Source organism: Lynx rufus, unplaced genomic scaffold, assembly GCF_022079265.1.
Source record: "Lynx rufus isolate CCGP_SWC_20201006 ecotype Redwood Valley unplaced genomic scaffold, mLynRuf1.p SCAF_5, whole genome shotgun sequence".
NCBI classification, from domain to species: Eukaryota; Metazoa; Chordata; class Mammalia; order Carnivora; family Felidae; genus Lynx; species Lynx rufus.
The window spans coordinates 153,523,117-153,538,063 of record NW_025814867.1 but is presented as its reverse complement, the minus strand read 5'-3'; the positions used below and the strand labels follow the sequence as shown (position 1 = coordinate 153,538,063).

Sequence of the window (14,947 nt, the reverse complement as noted above, 5' to 3'; positions counted from 1 at the left end):
CTCAGATTGCAAGTATATATGGCTTTGTTTTTTTGGATATTTAGTTAGCCATGACTTTTGTGTCAGCTTTCATAGCATGCCAAGGGTTGGAAGTCCTGTTCGTCATCTGGTAAAAACATAAATGCAGGCTCATAGCCCTTACAAAAATAGCTACTTTATGAGACCCATTTCAATGCCACAGAAGGGCGGAGATTGTTGTGAGGGAGCCTGCAAGTAAGAACTTTTGATAGATAGTAAAGCTGGGTAAAATCTGATGCTCCCAAGCTGGTTTTTTGCTTTTGTGGGTGCGTGCAAGGGACTGTCCCACGGAAGCATGAACCTGAGCTTGTCCCATTTTGCCGAACTAGAACTTCACAAATGAGAAGTGTGGTCATATAGCTATGAGTGGGATTTCTCCTCTATAAGAAAACATCTGGGCACACAAACCAGGAGGCAACTCAGACCCTCCCTGGGCACAGCTGCCACACTTGATGCTTGCCGTGAACCCTCCTGACTCACCGTTCGTGGTGTTGTCCAGTGGATGAGAACCTCCGTGCAGCACACGGACCCACAGTGGGAACGGTGGTCTGCAAAAAGAACAAGGGAACTGGGCGAGACCACGCCGTGACATTCGTAACCTAGCAGGGGCGCTTCTTCCCAAGAGCCAACCGAATCGTGCATGCATCAACAGAGGACTCATATTTTCCACTTTTTTGCCTTCCTCCTCCTCTGTAACGGCCTTGTATTAGTCTCTCCACAGCGGTGCAACAGCTTAAGTATAAGCTTGGCGTTATTATGCCCTGTTGTGCCGACGTGACAAAGGAACTTGTCCAAAATCACGTATCAGGACCAAGCTAGCGAGAGCGCCCAGATCACCGCTGCTTAACCCCGGCTCTCTTTCCATGAAATTTCTTGGCATCAATATTGTTGGCTTTGAAAGAGTTATCAGTGAAGCCTGAAGTCAGAAAGATACATTAACACAGAATCAACAGCTACTGTATAATTTTATTTTTTCCTCTTGAAAATATTTCACTTATCCATTTTCTATCTCTATGTTCACTATCTTTCCGGCTTCCCCTATATTTAAAAATATATGTTCTTTCTTGTTTGCACATCTTCTACCTGATGCCCTTCTCTCTACTGCTTTTCCTCACTGGATTATTGAAAGGGGATTCTATACTCAGACGCATCACCTCTCACTAGCTCCTGAATCCTCATGGTCTCACTTCCACCCCCCACCTTCCAAATGCTCTCCTGAAGGCAGATGACCAGTTACCTTCTGATCACCAAATTCTCCTTCCAGCTACCATTTGCTAGCCTTCTTTGCACGTTCAGAGTGTTACCAAATCTTATTTTTTAGAGCCCCTTTCTTCTGTGTTTCAGTATCATTAGACCATCCTGATGATATTTCATATTTCTCCATGCCCCAACCCAAAAGAGTAAGAGGGAAACACAGAGCCAAGGATAGATATGTAGGAGTAGCAAAGGGCTTTAGGCAAGGTGTCACAAAGTCTAAATCTCAGATTGAGCTGAAATTTGTGGGGGGAAAAATGTGACAGGCAACACAAGAGGCTGTTTAGCAAGAGAACAAGGCTTGAGATGATGTTCTCATGTTAACAGATGGCAGGTAGAAAGAACGACTCAGCGTCTGCTTCGCTTTGATGTGCACCAGGAGGAGTGCTATTCAAACCATAAAACGTGGAACAAGAATTATAAAAAAGGAAGGAAAGGACGGAAAGAGGGAGAGGGAACAGGAAAGGGGATAGGAGGGGAGAGGCAGGGAGGGAAAGAAAGACTGGGAGAGAAAAAAGGGGAGGGAAGGAAGGGGAGGGAAGGGAGGAAGGAAGGAAGGAAGGAAGGAAGGAAGGAAGGAAGGAAGGAAGGAAGGGAGGGAGGAAGGGAGGGTAGAAGGTGCTTGAGAAAGTAATCAGAGCCCCTGATTATTTAAATTGATTTTTTCTTTCAAAATCTACTATATTCTAGTATTATGGGGGCAAAAGAGGGGTTACTGCATAAAATAATAGTTCTGATCTCTTGCTGACAAGGAGGAAGCCATGTTTACAACAAACTATTACACAAATTCTGAATCATCAGCCACATACCGTGGACACCAGTAAATGCTATGAAAATACACTGAAAGGAAAGATTTTTTCCCACTGGAAATATTAGGAAGGGTATCACGTGGCACTGGTCCTTAGACCCCAAAGGATGATGTCTTGGGGTTCTGGACAAAAATTTCCAGACACAATCCCCAAATCTTTGTGAATAATCTTTGAACCATCGAAATTAGAGGTGTTGGAAAATAGTCATACTCCATACCTCTTTGCAAAAACAACAAATTCTAGAAATTATAGACTGAAATAAAGCAGGTTGTAGAAAGGAGGGTTTGTGAGCAATCAGAAATTATGGGGATCAGCCGAGGCCCAGACAAACCCCATTTGCATTTGGACAGGGCATAAGGGAGTACCAGGCTGAGCCCATTTTTGATGTGGCAACTCTCCCAGAGAGAAAGCTAGTGTATTAACGGGAAGAATCCAAATGTTAAGAGATTTTGAAAGGCTGGAACCAGAGATAAAATGTAGTGGGGAGAATTGTAAAGTCTTCTCCGTAAGTTGTAAACATTCATTTGCAACACACATAATGAGCGTTGTGTTCTCACGGGTGTGTGATAAAGAGAATATCAAAACATAAGCAGTTTCTGTGCTCTGCCTCACTTAATAAAGGACAATAAGAAAGCACAGGTCTTTCACAGAGGAGAGTCCCAGGTAGAGGATTACGTAGAAATTATGCCATCTGAGGAGGGATTGAGGAAATGAGAAACTTCAACCTGGAAAAGAGACAGATGGCACGCAGCTGCACGGAGATATTCACGTGGCTTTTGAATGGAATGGCTCCAGGTGTCGTCATTGTATCCAGGCAGAAATTACATCAAGGGAGTTCAACACAAGAGCAGGAAGATGTTTCCCACAATTAAGCATATCCTCAGGGAAAGCTTGTGTGGATGCACCGTCTAGCAGGGACTGGGCTGAGCCCGGAGAGGAAAATGACTCAGCACATGGAGAACAGGAAGCCACCGTGTGAAGGTGGCAAAGGCTGCATTGGCCGTGGTGCAGAGGTGCATGAAGTCCAGAAAAGCAAAGCACCAACTTCACCTGGGGAGCTTGGGAGGGTGCACAGGGCGAGTCACATCTGCATGTGGTGCTACGACAGAGGACGCCTTACAGGAGCCAAGTCATGGGGTCTGCAGACCAAGTCATGGTGTCTACGGTGAATGCAAGAGGGAGAGCCTTAGAGAGAGTGCTGGAGGCCAGATGCAAGGGGCAGCAGGGCAGGGAAAACAGCTTAGCATCAGCATGTGAAGGTTCTTGCTCTGCGCTGAGTCCTACTGGCAGGGAGGTCCCTTGGAGAGTTTCAAAGCACAGGTGTGACACCATAAGGGGGTGTGTTCCCAATCCATCACCCTTTGGGTGGATGTCGCTTAGAAGACCGGCGACACTGAAGGTGGCAAGGCCAGGGAGTGGGCTGCAGATGAGTAATGAGATTCGAACTGAGAAGATAGGGAAAAATAAAGGTCCCCTGGGGCCATGTTGAGGATGACAGATCAACAAACTAGACAGTGGGTCAGAACTGAGAGCAGGAGGTAGGGCGCTGTACAAGCAGTGACAGCATCGACCCCTCTCTGGAGCACCTAGTGGCCGGGCACATTTTAACATCTGCCCAAGATACTGTGGGAGGGAGGCAAACATCTACTGGGGACTGACTTGGAGAGTCTTTAATGCTCTTAAGATTCTATGATTTCATGATTTTAAAAACACTCTTCATTTGTCCCAGATTCTCTCCTCACCACTAAACAAAAGGTTTCATCATCTCTTTGCACTGTCCCTACACCTATACGAAGAAGACCCCGAACCCCAACTCAGCCCCGACATCTCTCTCAAACTTGATCCCAAATCGGCCTTGAACGGCCTCACCTCATGTCCCCCAGCTTACCATCCCCCTCAGTCAGCTGACACTAGGTGTCTCTTCCTCTGTGCGTCCCTTAGGATATGACACAGATCCCGCTCTATGCATAAAGAACCTGAAGGATAGTGATGGAAAATAAGTGTGGTTATGACATTTGTTATGGATTCCTGCTCGGCTGCCACAAATTACTGAACATGTTCTGGGTCTGTTTCCTGGTTTCTGAAGGAGGGCATCATAGTCCCCAGGCAGAGACTGGCACAATGCAGATGCCTAGTGCTCCGTTATGACTGCAGCCCACCCCATGCCCACTCCCAGAAGACATTCATGGACAGTCGCTGGTGCCACCTGTGCTGTCCAGACCCCATCACTGGGCATAAAACTCCACCAGCGGTTCTCAAAGGTGAACTCACACAAGAAGTGAATTTCAATTAATGTCGTTTTTCCCACAATTTCCGATGAAATCAGGAGGAGGACATAGCAGCTAGGCAGAAAGAGAAATGGATCTGCTCTAAGACGATAAGCACAGGGAAGCGTGGGCCAAAATGCCTCACGGCACCTGCAGCTGTGGACCAGCTGAACCCCAGCGAAGATGCCTGCTAATTTTAGATGAGGGGAACTTGCAGTCAGAGCTTGTCGGTATTTGAGGGGAGCTCTGTTCCCACTTGGCCGGATGCTGCAATTCCTTGCACATGGGTATGAAAAAGTCACGGGACAGAAAACTGCACTGACTTCAGGAACAGAAAGAAAATGATGATGATGAGCAAAACAAGGACACCCGGTCCAGTCCGAAGACGTTTGAGACTGAGTTACCTTCCAGTCATGAGCCGAAGTACAAAGCATACTCCTTGAAATTTCCCCTTCTCTTTTACACTGTTGAGCTAGCCACTGCTTGGCTGTTACATAGAGCTCATTAATCCCACACTTCTGACATTATATATACATTGACTTTGCAAGTGTTAAGTCATTCAGGAAGAGAAGAAACTCATATTTGCTTGGTCTCCGCAGAGAAAGACACGAACTAGGAAGTTAAACGCTGTTTTGCTTTCTTGGCTTCACCATATGGGCAAGAGTAGAAGGGAGCTGGAGCTGCTTCCTTTTCCAAGAATGAACCCATCTGTGCATAAAACCAGGGTCCCCTTGTGAGGTTTCCAGTGGGAACTGGCATAGCTGACTTTAAGAACTGAGCTTTGATTTCCGGGGGTGCCAGCCCACGTGTGGTTACCCCTGTGACTGTCCACGCCCCTTGGTAATACCACGCTGCTTCCCAACGTGACGGTGATTGCACTTAAATGTCAGCCCCCAAAAGATAAAAGATGAGATAAAAGTGTTCCAACATATGTATTTTCTCCACTATACAGCCAGTCACATCGCTGCATCCATTTCCGGAAAGTTCTGTTCATTGAACGCTACATTTAACATCAAGACGTTATAGAAAGCAATGAAAAAATAATAATAAAGCACGAAGAAGGTTTTTGTATTCTAAGAAGGGAAACACTCATTTTTGCCAGGACAAAATGTGTAAAAAGAAAAACAAATTATATTTTAAGAGAAATGAGAATTTCAAAGCAATGCCACCAAAAATGTAGAATATTTTTTTTCTACATCATTTTTAGGCAGAATTGCTTTTGTCAGGAGTGGGAACCAGGTCTTGGCAAGCAATGTCCTCAGAGACAAAAAAATAAAGAAAATTTTTACTTTGGAGTTTGAAATAAACATCTGAGTTTCTAGATGTAGTGATATGCCATTTATACAATTATTTGATCAATCTAAGGGACTCGCAGCTCTATAATAATGCCTCTTTAAAGTGATCTATGGTGTCATAAGTTTTCAAATTTTGGTATTTTGATACGAATAGAATTTTTGCTACATAAATTATTTTCAAACTTAGTTTTCTGACTACTGAAAATAAAATTGGGTTTTCTTTTTAAAATTTTTTTTTCAACGTTTTATTTATTTTTGGGACAGAAAGAGACAGAGCGTGAACGGGGGAGGGGCAGAGAGAGAGGGAGACACAGAATCGGAAACAGGCTCCAGGCTCTGAGCCATCAGCCCAGAGCCCGACGCGGGGCTCGAACCCACGGACCGCGAGATCGTGACCTGGCTGAAGTCGGACGCTTAACCGACTGCGCCACCCAGGCGCCCCTAAAATTGGGTTTTCAAAATGTGGCAAATAAATTCACCGTAAGAAGACCTTTAACAGGTGTCTGAGAATTTTTATGGCCCCAGAGTGTTATACTTTCTGTAATATATATATTTTTGTAATATATATTATATATATAACATACTATATATATAAAATCTGTCATGTAGAAGAAATAAGGAAGCCATTAAACTTTTGGTTATTAGTAGTGATATATATACAATTACATTTTAAACTGGCTATTGTCATCTGATTCTGTAGAAAATTTGTCATAAATGCCTAAGTGAATGTCAATGAGTTATTTATCATGTACTAATATTAACTTTCTTTCCCCAGATGCAAAGAGTTTGGCTGAAATGCTCATGAGGTAAGAACAAAACCTAGCATTTTCAGATATCAAGTTCAAAATAGTAATTTCCAAGTTGCTTTAACGGTTTTTAAAATAATTGTCTGAAATTGGTGGCACATTTTGTTTGTGACATATAAAGTCCATTCTGTGTACCAAAATATCCATGTTATGCCTAACAGGAGACATGTAGATAACAAATATTATAGTACTTTTATACACGGCATAGGTAGTTTTCCTGTTGACCAGACTGAACCAGTGGAATGTTTCCCGTTATACTGGGAATAAAAAGGCACATTAGAAGTAAATGGCTTTGGTTTTGCTTTCACCCAAATATACCACCTTTGAGGCTGAGGCTTCTTCCTAACAGAGTTAGCCAAGGGGAAAGAAAACCAAAAAAGGAAATGTAATGTGTGCTTCCAAGGAATTGGGATGGTCAAGAAAGATCCTTCTTGCCGTCAGCTCCCATGGCTCCTTGAGCACCACTCCACTAGAGCACCAATCACCAACTTCTGCAAATATCTAGTCAACATCTGGTCTTGAGGTCATAGCCTCATACATCAATCTCATATTAGAAGTACGATGAATGACTAGTTGATGAATGACTAGTGGTAGTTGAATGAGTAAGTGAATGTTCACCCCTGTAGAAGACACCCCAGTATTTGCATTTAAGTATTTTATATTATTATGATTAAACCAAAAGTGAAAAAGGATAACCAGAGTCTGGAAATCAGATAATAGCAATGTCAGGGATTCCAATGGTGTTGCCATTTTAGGATATTTACTGTAGGAGAAAAACAGGATGGGGTATGGGGTCTCTCCTACTCCCCACCTCACCATAGGTGGATTTTACTTCCTTCACCATTTTTGCATATAAAATTGGTACTTTTTTGTTATTCACAAAGAACCAATAGCCCATATCACTAGTATCTTTGAAGACCTAAGACAGAGATTGACTACCATTGGCCCATGGATTACATGTTCCACAGATATGTCTGTTTGGCCATGCTGTGTTTTAGTTTTGGTTTTTAATTTTTATTTTAGAGAGAGAGAGAGAGAGCACATGAGTGGGGGAGAGGAGCAGAGGGAAAGAGAGAGAATCTCAAGCAGGCTTCCCCCTCAGCAAGGAGCCAGACACGGGGCTCGATCCCACGACCCTGGGATCATGACCTGAGCTGAAACCAACAGTCAGACATTCAACCGACTGAGCCACCCAGGCGCCCTGTCCATACTGTGTTTTAAAACCATGTGAATTGTAGGTAAAGACATGGAGGACTCAGGCTTACTCGGAAATATTTTGTGTGAGCAAGTAAATAAACATGGATGCCATTTGCCAACAAAGATGATGAAAACCTATATGAAATGCCATGACTTCATGCTCTAATGAAAGTGTGTACTTGTTTGCTAAGCAAGTCTGGGACATTTTTGTGGTCACTTGGAAGGCATCCAGACACATAGGCACTTGTGCAGAGCAAATCTGACAAAACATCTGGAAAACAAAAAAACAGACAGAGTCATAAGGTTTATAATGACTTATCCGCCAAATAAAGTAAATTTCCCAATGTAGACTTAAAAACATGGATTAATTGATGACATTTGGAAATCAAAAGATTTCATATGAAATTGTAGCTTTCTGACTTCTCTTGAAAATGCTCTGGTCGTACTGGGTATAGCTCAGAGCTAATGGCTGTCTGGAGCCACATGAAGTGCTCCCTTTAGACTGGACGTGACTTTTGCTCAGTGTAACAGGTCACCATCCCCCTCCCCATCCCAGTCTACTTCACTGGTTTATACCCCAGCCTGGGTCCCACAGCCCCCTCAGAGAGCTTTGGGCCACTTCCTTCAGCCACTCTCCAACCGGAGATCATGCCTCTGTCTGAATCCCATGACATTGGAACCTGTGACTTCTGACATGCTCAACATTTGTTTGGTTGGAATGAGATGGTATCAGCTTTTCTGAGGTCCTAGAATGCATCCTTCCCCCTTCTTATTAGCTCCAAGCAAGACATCAAAAAGCATCTTCTTCATTCATAGGCCAATCATGGTGGTTGAAAAACCACCTGTTGAGGAAAGCAGGCATGAATAGTGGTATTTGAGGCTGACAGTTGCCAACATGAAATTAGGAACATCAAAACTACCAGTTACTCCCACTGAAGGTAGTTGAGGGGATTTTCCTCCCAAGGGTACAGTGATTGAAAAGGAAGAGAATTTCCAAGCTCCTCAAATAGGCAGGGTTTTATGGGATTTATTTAGAAGTAAAAGCAGGGCTTTTAATCAGTTCAGTCTGAGTTTGGCAGGTTAGTGGGGCCACGCAACAAATGTGTTGCCATCTACCTGGAGATCTGAGGGCCAACCATGTTGAGAATGTAGTCTGGAAAATCCAGGCAAGTCCTAGCCATTGGTAGGAGGAGGCTACCGAAGTCCTGTCTTGGATCTTCACCGCTGCTTGCCTGGGAAGCTGAGGACTGAGCCGGCTGGTGCAGAAGAACACGAACCACAAGCCTACGCTGTAGCCCCATGTTACCACCGGCTGGTTTGTGATCTTGGGCAAGTTATCTACCCTACTCTCCTCATCTAGAAATAACAATTTGAAATCGCTCCCAGCTCCATCATTATGTGATCTTGGTGAAGGTAACGTATTATCTGACCATGTTCCACAAAAAAAGTATCTGTGTACTTTAGTGGGATTAGCTGTCCTAGGGCCAGAAAGGCATATGTGACTGTAGGACAGACACCTATAAGCTGGTGCTGGGGTGTCTCCCACAGGGTGTCATCTCCCATCACTGGGCTTCGTGCTTCTGGACACTCATCTATTTCACCCAAGCAAATCGCCCCACAGAGAGAGAGAGAGAAGAGAGACTTCACCTACCCTGGCCAGATAGAAAGAAGTTTCCTTTTTTTGTGATTAGGCAAAAAAAAAAAAAAAAAAAAAAAATTAAAGAAAAATACCAGACTTCTAAGAGATAAGACTAGCCCAGTCTAAGGCATTAGCCAATACATGGCTAATATCCTAAGACCAGTATTTTATTTTTAATTTTTTTTAACGTTATTTACTTTTGAGACAGGGAGAGACAGAGCATGAACGGGGGAGGGTCAGAGAGAGAGGGAGACACAGAATCTGAAACAGGCTCCAGGCTCTGAGCCGTCAGCACAGAGCCCGACACGGGGCTTGAACTCATGGACCGCGAGATCATGACCTGAGCCGAAGTCAGACGTTTAACCGACTGAGCCACCCAGGCACCCCTAAAGACCAGTACTTTTAAGAGCTAGCTGTAAGTGGAAAAGGGTGAAGAAAGGTTCAAATGGAGAATTTAAATAAATGTTGCTTTTTTAATGTTCATATTTTTATGCACAGAGTAACAATCATCACCCACTCAACTATTATAATGAGGTATGGCCCTGAGATCCCTACAGTTATTCTAAACTTAAAGAAAGCTTCATATGATATTTGGGAAGGCGGGTGATGTGCAGCTTCCTTCATTTGTTTTTTATTCCCCATAAATCTTAAGGAAATATTAACTTTAAAGAGTTGTAACAACTATGAGTAGTTCATTGGCTAAGCCAGAAATACCATCCTCTGTGAACCAGGGTCAGCTCTCTGTCATTTTAATCCGACAACTAGATAGCAAGTGGATGGTGGAAGATTATATTTCAATAATAACTAACAAAAATTTAGCATGACCCCACATCATACAAAATGTGCAGTTTTGTTTCCGCAATGAAAACATTCATAATCTTTTCTCTAGGTCACAAAGGAGGTTTCTTCTAGTAGCCTTTTTTTTGAAAGTTTGTTGCTGTTTTAATGACCAATTATTGTAATTTTGGAGAATCAGCTTTCCTATAGCAATAGACTATAAAATATGGCAGTTGTATTAAGGTGAGACCTAATAAACCTGTAGAATGCGAAGAATGTTACTGCCTCTGGGACATATCACTCCGGTCCCACTGTACCCCCAAAACAACCTGGTTTATTCAACAAGCGTCAACAAATATTTATTGAGCACCTCCTTCTGCCACATACTGCCCTAAATCCCAGGGATTAAAAGGGTACAGAATAGAAGGAAATATCCCTTGTGGAGCTCATATTCCAGTGGGAGAGACAGATCACAAATAAGTCAATTAAATGATGCTCGACAGTAGTAAGTGTTGAGGAAACAAAATTAAACGAAGGATGGGGAGGCGGAAAGTGTCAGCAGAGCCCATAGCTGGGCAAACCTGGCTGCCACCTGTATCATCAAGCCCTGAAGCAAGGGAGGGAGCCAGCCAGGTGGCTATTGGGATCTGGGTAGGGGACGTTTCCTCCAAGCGAAGGGAACAGCAAAAGGAGAGAAGAACAATTAGCTCCTGAATCTCAAGGCTTGTTGGGCCATCCTCTTGCCTTCCCACTGCAGGGCTTGACAGCATGCGCTCCTTCAAGACGGAGGGGAAGTTTATCTCCAGCTTAGATTGTCTTTGCTCATAAACTTGAACCATATTCTAAGTCCTTGGGCCAACTGCCGTAGTGCACAGCAGTCACGTAGCCAGCTTCCTGTGACAGTCTGACAGTGGACCCCTTATTGTTAAGTAGGGTCTGTGCTTCGATTCGTAGTGTTTAATGGAACAGCCGCTGGCTGCCTCATAACTATTCATGATGAGCAGAAGGAACTAGCTCACGTTTCTATTTCTGGTGCAAGGACAAGCTCAAGTCCCTGGTGGAGTTTCTAAACAGACCTTCCGGATACTCACAGAGGAGTAGTTTCCCATCTGTTTTTGTGGAAATAGAGCTTGTCTAAACATGACATAACTACAGCCCCCAAGTCACCAATATGTTCTTCATCTTATACTAAGTATGTGAATCTTTGCTTTAAAACACACACACACACGTGCACACACACACACACACACACACAGTGAAAACGTAGTTAAGTAAATAATTTTAAAAAGTATATAAACCATGTGAAAAATTCAGGCCACACGTTTGAATTTGGGCTCTGCGTAATTAGCATGATCTAGCTACATAACCCACTTACTCATCTGCAGAGCAAGAAATCTGGTTCAAGATCAAGTCCTCAATAAGGAAGATGCACCTTTCAGAAGCTGTTGCTTTTGTAGGTTGTTTTGTTTATACTCAAATGAAGGAAGAGCCATTATAAAATATTCAGAATATTAACACAGACTTCAACATGCAGATGTCTTCAGGGGGTGTTGGGTGAACTTGACCTTCAGAGTATTAATATTCCTTCAGCCACAGGGTTCAAGGGTGGATGAGTCCTCATCAACAAAAAAGGATCTGGGGTTGCTGGTGAATGCTTAGTTGGGAAGAAAAGCATTTAAGATGTAGTATGGATGCCCCCTTTATTATAATCTACTGAAAGCAACTAACACAAAAGTAAAGCATTAAGTGAAGTAGGCTCCAGAAATCTCTCTCAAAGTAGATTTTGGCAATTATTGAACTAGATTTATGGATGCCGTAGTTTATCATGATAAATTATTCTGAGTGACTGCTGCTCCTTAGAGGGTGTTCTAATATGCAGTTGACCCTGGACAATGCAGGGGTTAAGGGCACTGGCCCCCCTACACACAGTCAAAAATCCACATAGAACTTTTTGATTTCCCCAAAACTTAAGTACTAATAGCCTACTGTTGACCAAAAGCCTGAGCAATAACATAAACAATCAATTAACACATACTTTGTATGTTATACGTATGATATACTGCATTCTTATGATAAAGTAAACCAGAGAAAAGAAAATGTTATTAAGAAAATAGAAAGGAAGAGAAAATATTACAGTCCTGGAATGTATTTCTTGAGAAAAATCCACACGTAAGGGGACCCATGCAGTTCAAACCCATGATGTTCAAGGGTCAACTGTGCATTATTTTAAAATCTTCTCAATTCTTACAATTCTGTAGAAACTGAACAGTCACTCCTAGCATGTAGATTTCTCCTTTTTTTAACGTTTATTTATTTTTGAGAGACAGAGAGAGACAGCGTGAGCAGGGAAGGGGCAGAGAGAGAGGGAGACACAGAATCCGAGGCCGACTCCAGGCTCTGAGCTGTCAGCACGGAGTCCAACGCAGGGCTCGAACTCACGGACCACGAGATCATGACCTGAGCCAAAGTCAGATGCTCGACCGACTAAGCCACCCAGGCGCCCCTAGATTTCTAATTAAAGCCTTTATTGACTTTTTTGCGTTTTTGTGAAACATGCAGTGTTTTTTGTTTTTTATTTTTTTTTTTTATTGTAGGCTGTAACTGAATTTGATTATACCATGCCATTTTAGTACCTTTTTACATTTACTTCTAGAAGACAGCTCTCTCTAAGAGTAATTTTCTGGTACACAAATTCTTACAGTAGTTTGGGTTTTTTTTTTTTTTAATTTTAAAACGTGATATCAGTTAGGATAAACTAGTGCCAGGGAAGCCAACAAGGTTTATGATTTGTTACTAGAACAAAAATAAAACGACACCATATATAAATACAAATCCATTAGTAGATCCCCTACCCAATGAGCAGCGAGCACAAATGCTTCCTCTGTTGCCATCACTGGAATATCTCATGTCTGACAAATAAAAATGCTGCTGGTTTAAAAAATCATTTTTTTTTTGTTTTACTTAGCTTTACACGAGAGAGGGGAAATTCTGAAGGTTCCATCAATATGGAACCAATGCCTATTGACAATTTTCACTTTCTGAACCTCACAACCAATTGCTGAAACTTAATAAATATTATTTGAATGAAGGAAGAAATCTTTTTTTTTTCTTTCTCCTTTTCCCCTTGTCCTTCCTGGCTTTTTTCAGTTGATGTACAAGCACAGGTTGGCATCATGTAACTCTGTTTGCTAAGGCACCCTCTGTCTTGTATTCCCAGTAAGAATACCCGGACTTCGGATACCTTGAGCAAGCAACAACAAACCTTGAGGATGCACATTGACATACCCAGGGCTCAGCTTTTGATCGAAGAGAGAGACACAATGGAGACCATCGGTAAGGTGCCCTGTCTGTGGTTTCACACAGTGTGGCTTCTATGGCCATGCCCTCTCAGCCAAAATCCTGTAAGTTACAGGAATGTCTTGAGGGCCACACGAGCAAAGTTAGAAGACAGTTCATTGTTACTGAGGAGAATAATAAATACCAGCAAATGGGGGTTGGGAGAAAGGAACTTACACATACCTCAGAGGTCACCTAAAACAGGAGTTCCCCAACTTTGATCCGTGTTGGATCTTTCTTGGGGAGACTATTGGTGCCTCTCCAAAGAACAAACACCTGCAAACAAATAAACCTAGAAGGGCCATGCACGAAAGCCCCATCTTGGAAATCCACTCAGTGCCACCTTCTGCTCCAATAAGGCCTCCATTAAAGAAAATGTCCAAACTCTATTTAGCACTTAACACACAATGGTCTTTGACGTTTATTTATTTTTGGGACAGAGAGAGACAGAGCGTGAACGGGGGAGGGGCAGAGAGAGAGGGAGACACAGAATCGGAAACAGGCTCCAGGCTCTGAGCCATCAGCCCAGAGCCCGACGCGGGGCTCAAACTCTCGGACCGCGAGATCGTGACCTGGCTGAAGTCGGATGCCCAACTGACTGCGCCACCCAGGCGCCCCAACACACAATGGTCTTTGTACAGACTGTCTTTTCTCTATCCCTCAGCACCCCGTAGACACCCTGGAATGGGTTCCTTCACAGTGCTTTGGGAAATTCCCAGGTCCCCGTTTCACAATCGCAAAACAGACACCTGGAGAGTTTTGTGGCTGGTTTTCTCAGAACCCTGCTGTCTTGACTTCTTCCAGCCTTTTCCATTCGAAGTCTGCCATCCCACACTGCCTTCCAACACAGTGCTATTTACTCCAGAATCAGAGACTTTGTATTTCCACTGCAAGGATGATCAGAAGAATAGCTAACATCTACTGAGGCCTCTCTAATGTCACATGCTTGTAAAAGCACTTTATGGATGTAATCTCATTTAACCCTCAATCAACATAGGAGAAAGGCACTCCTTTATAACTGGGGCATCGAGAGTTTCTATAGCTTCCAGGTCACATAGACAGGAGTAGAACCCGCTCCCAGCCACCAGCTTAGCCTCCTGTAACTGTCACCACCTACTTCCATATCAACAAGCTACTTCCCAGAACCCCTCCCCTTTAAAGTATCACTCAGCTTTCCAGTAGCCATGGAAACAGACCCAGAGGCAGGTCACCCAGTCTGCCCCTTTGCAAACTTCGCTCTGTTTGTTCTGGACCGTGTTCACTGGCACTTGGTCCCAGGGCAACTCTATCCTGTGGTTTGGCTAAGACTACCCAACTCCTGGAACCTATTCTAGGAAGCTCCTGCCAGAAAAACAGTGGTAAATGGCCAGATGGGCAGAACATCTATGCTATTCTTTACCCCTTCCCTGCTTGATTATGTTCTAATAGACTTACAGTCTCCTAAATTCTAAGGCCTGGGATGCTCTTGCTGGATTTAAGTTTGGTCCAGGCATCATAGCTCTTGGGGAAGGTTGGTCAAGCCCAGTGTGGCCCTCAATCAACCAAATTC

The 14,947-nt window shown here is 43.4% G+C and overlaps 1 protein-coding gene across 1 annotated transcript in view; it reads left to right on the top strand.

The window, feature by feature from the left end:
• The window catches only part of DSCAM (DS cell adhesion molecule), a 628,479-nt gene that overhangs the window by 588,698 nt on the left and 24,834 nt on the right, over window positions 1-14,947 (top strand). Inside the window, exons 28-29 of the mRNA XM_047100488.1 lie at window positions 6,419-6,449; window positions 13,280-13,395. Coding sequence (XP_046956444.1) covers window positions 6,419-6,449; window positions 13,280-13,395 — 147 coding nt within the window. The remainder of the gene's footprint in view (window positions 1-6,418; window positions 6,450-13,279; window positions 13,396-14,947) is intronic.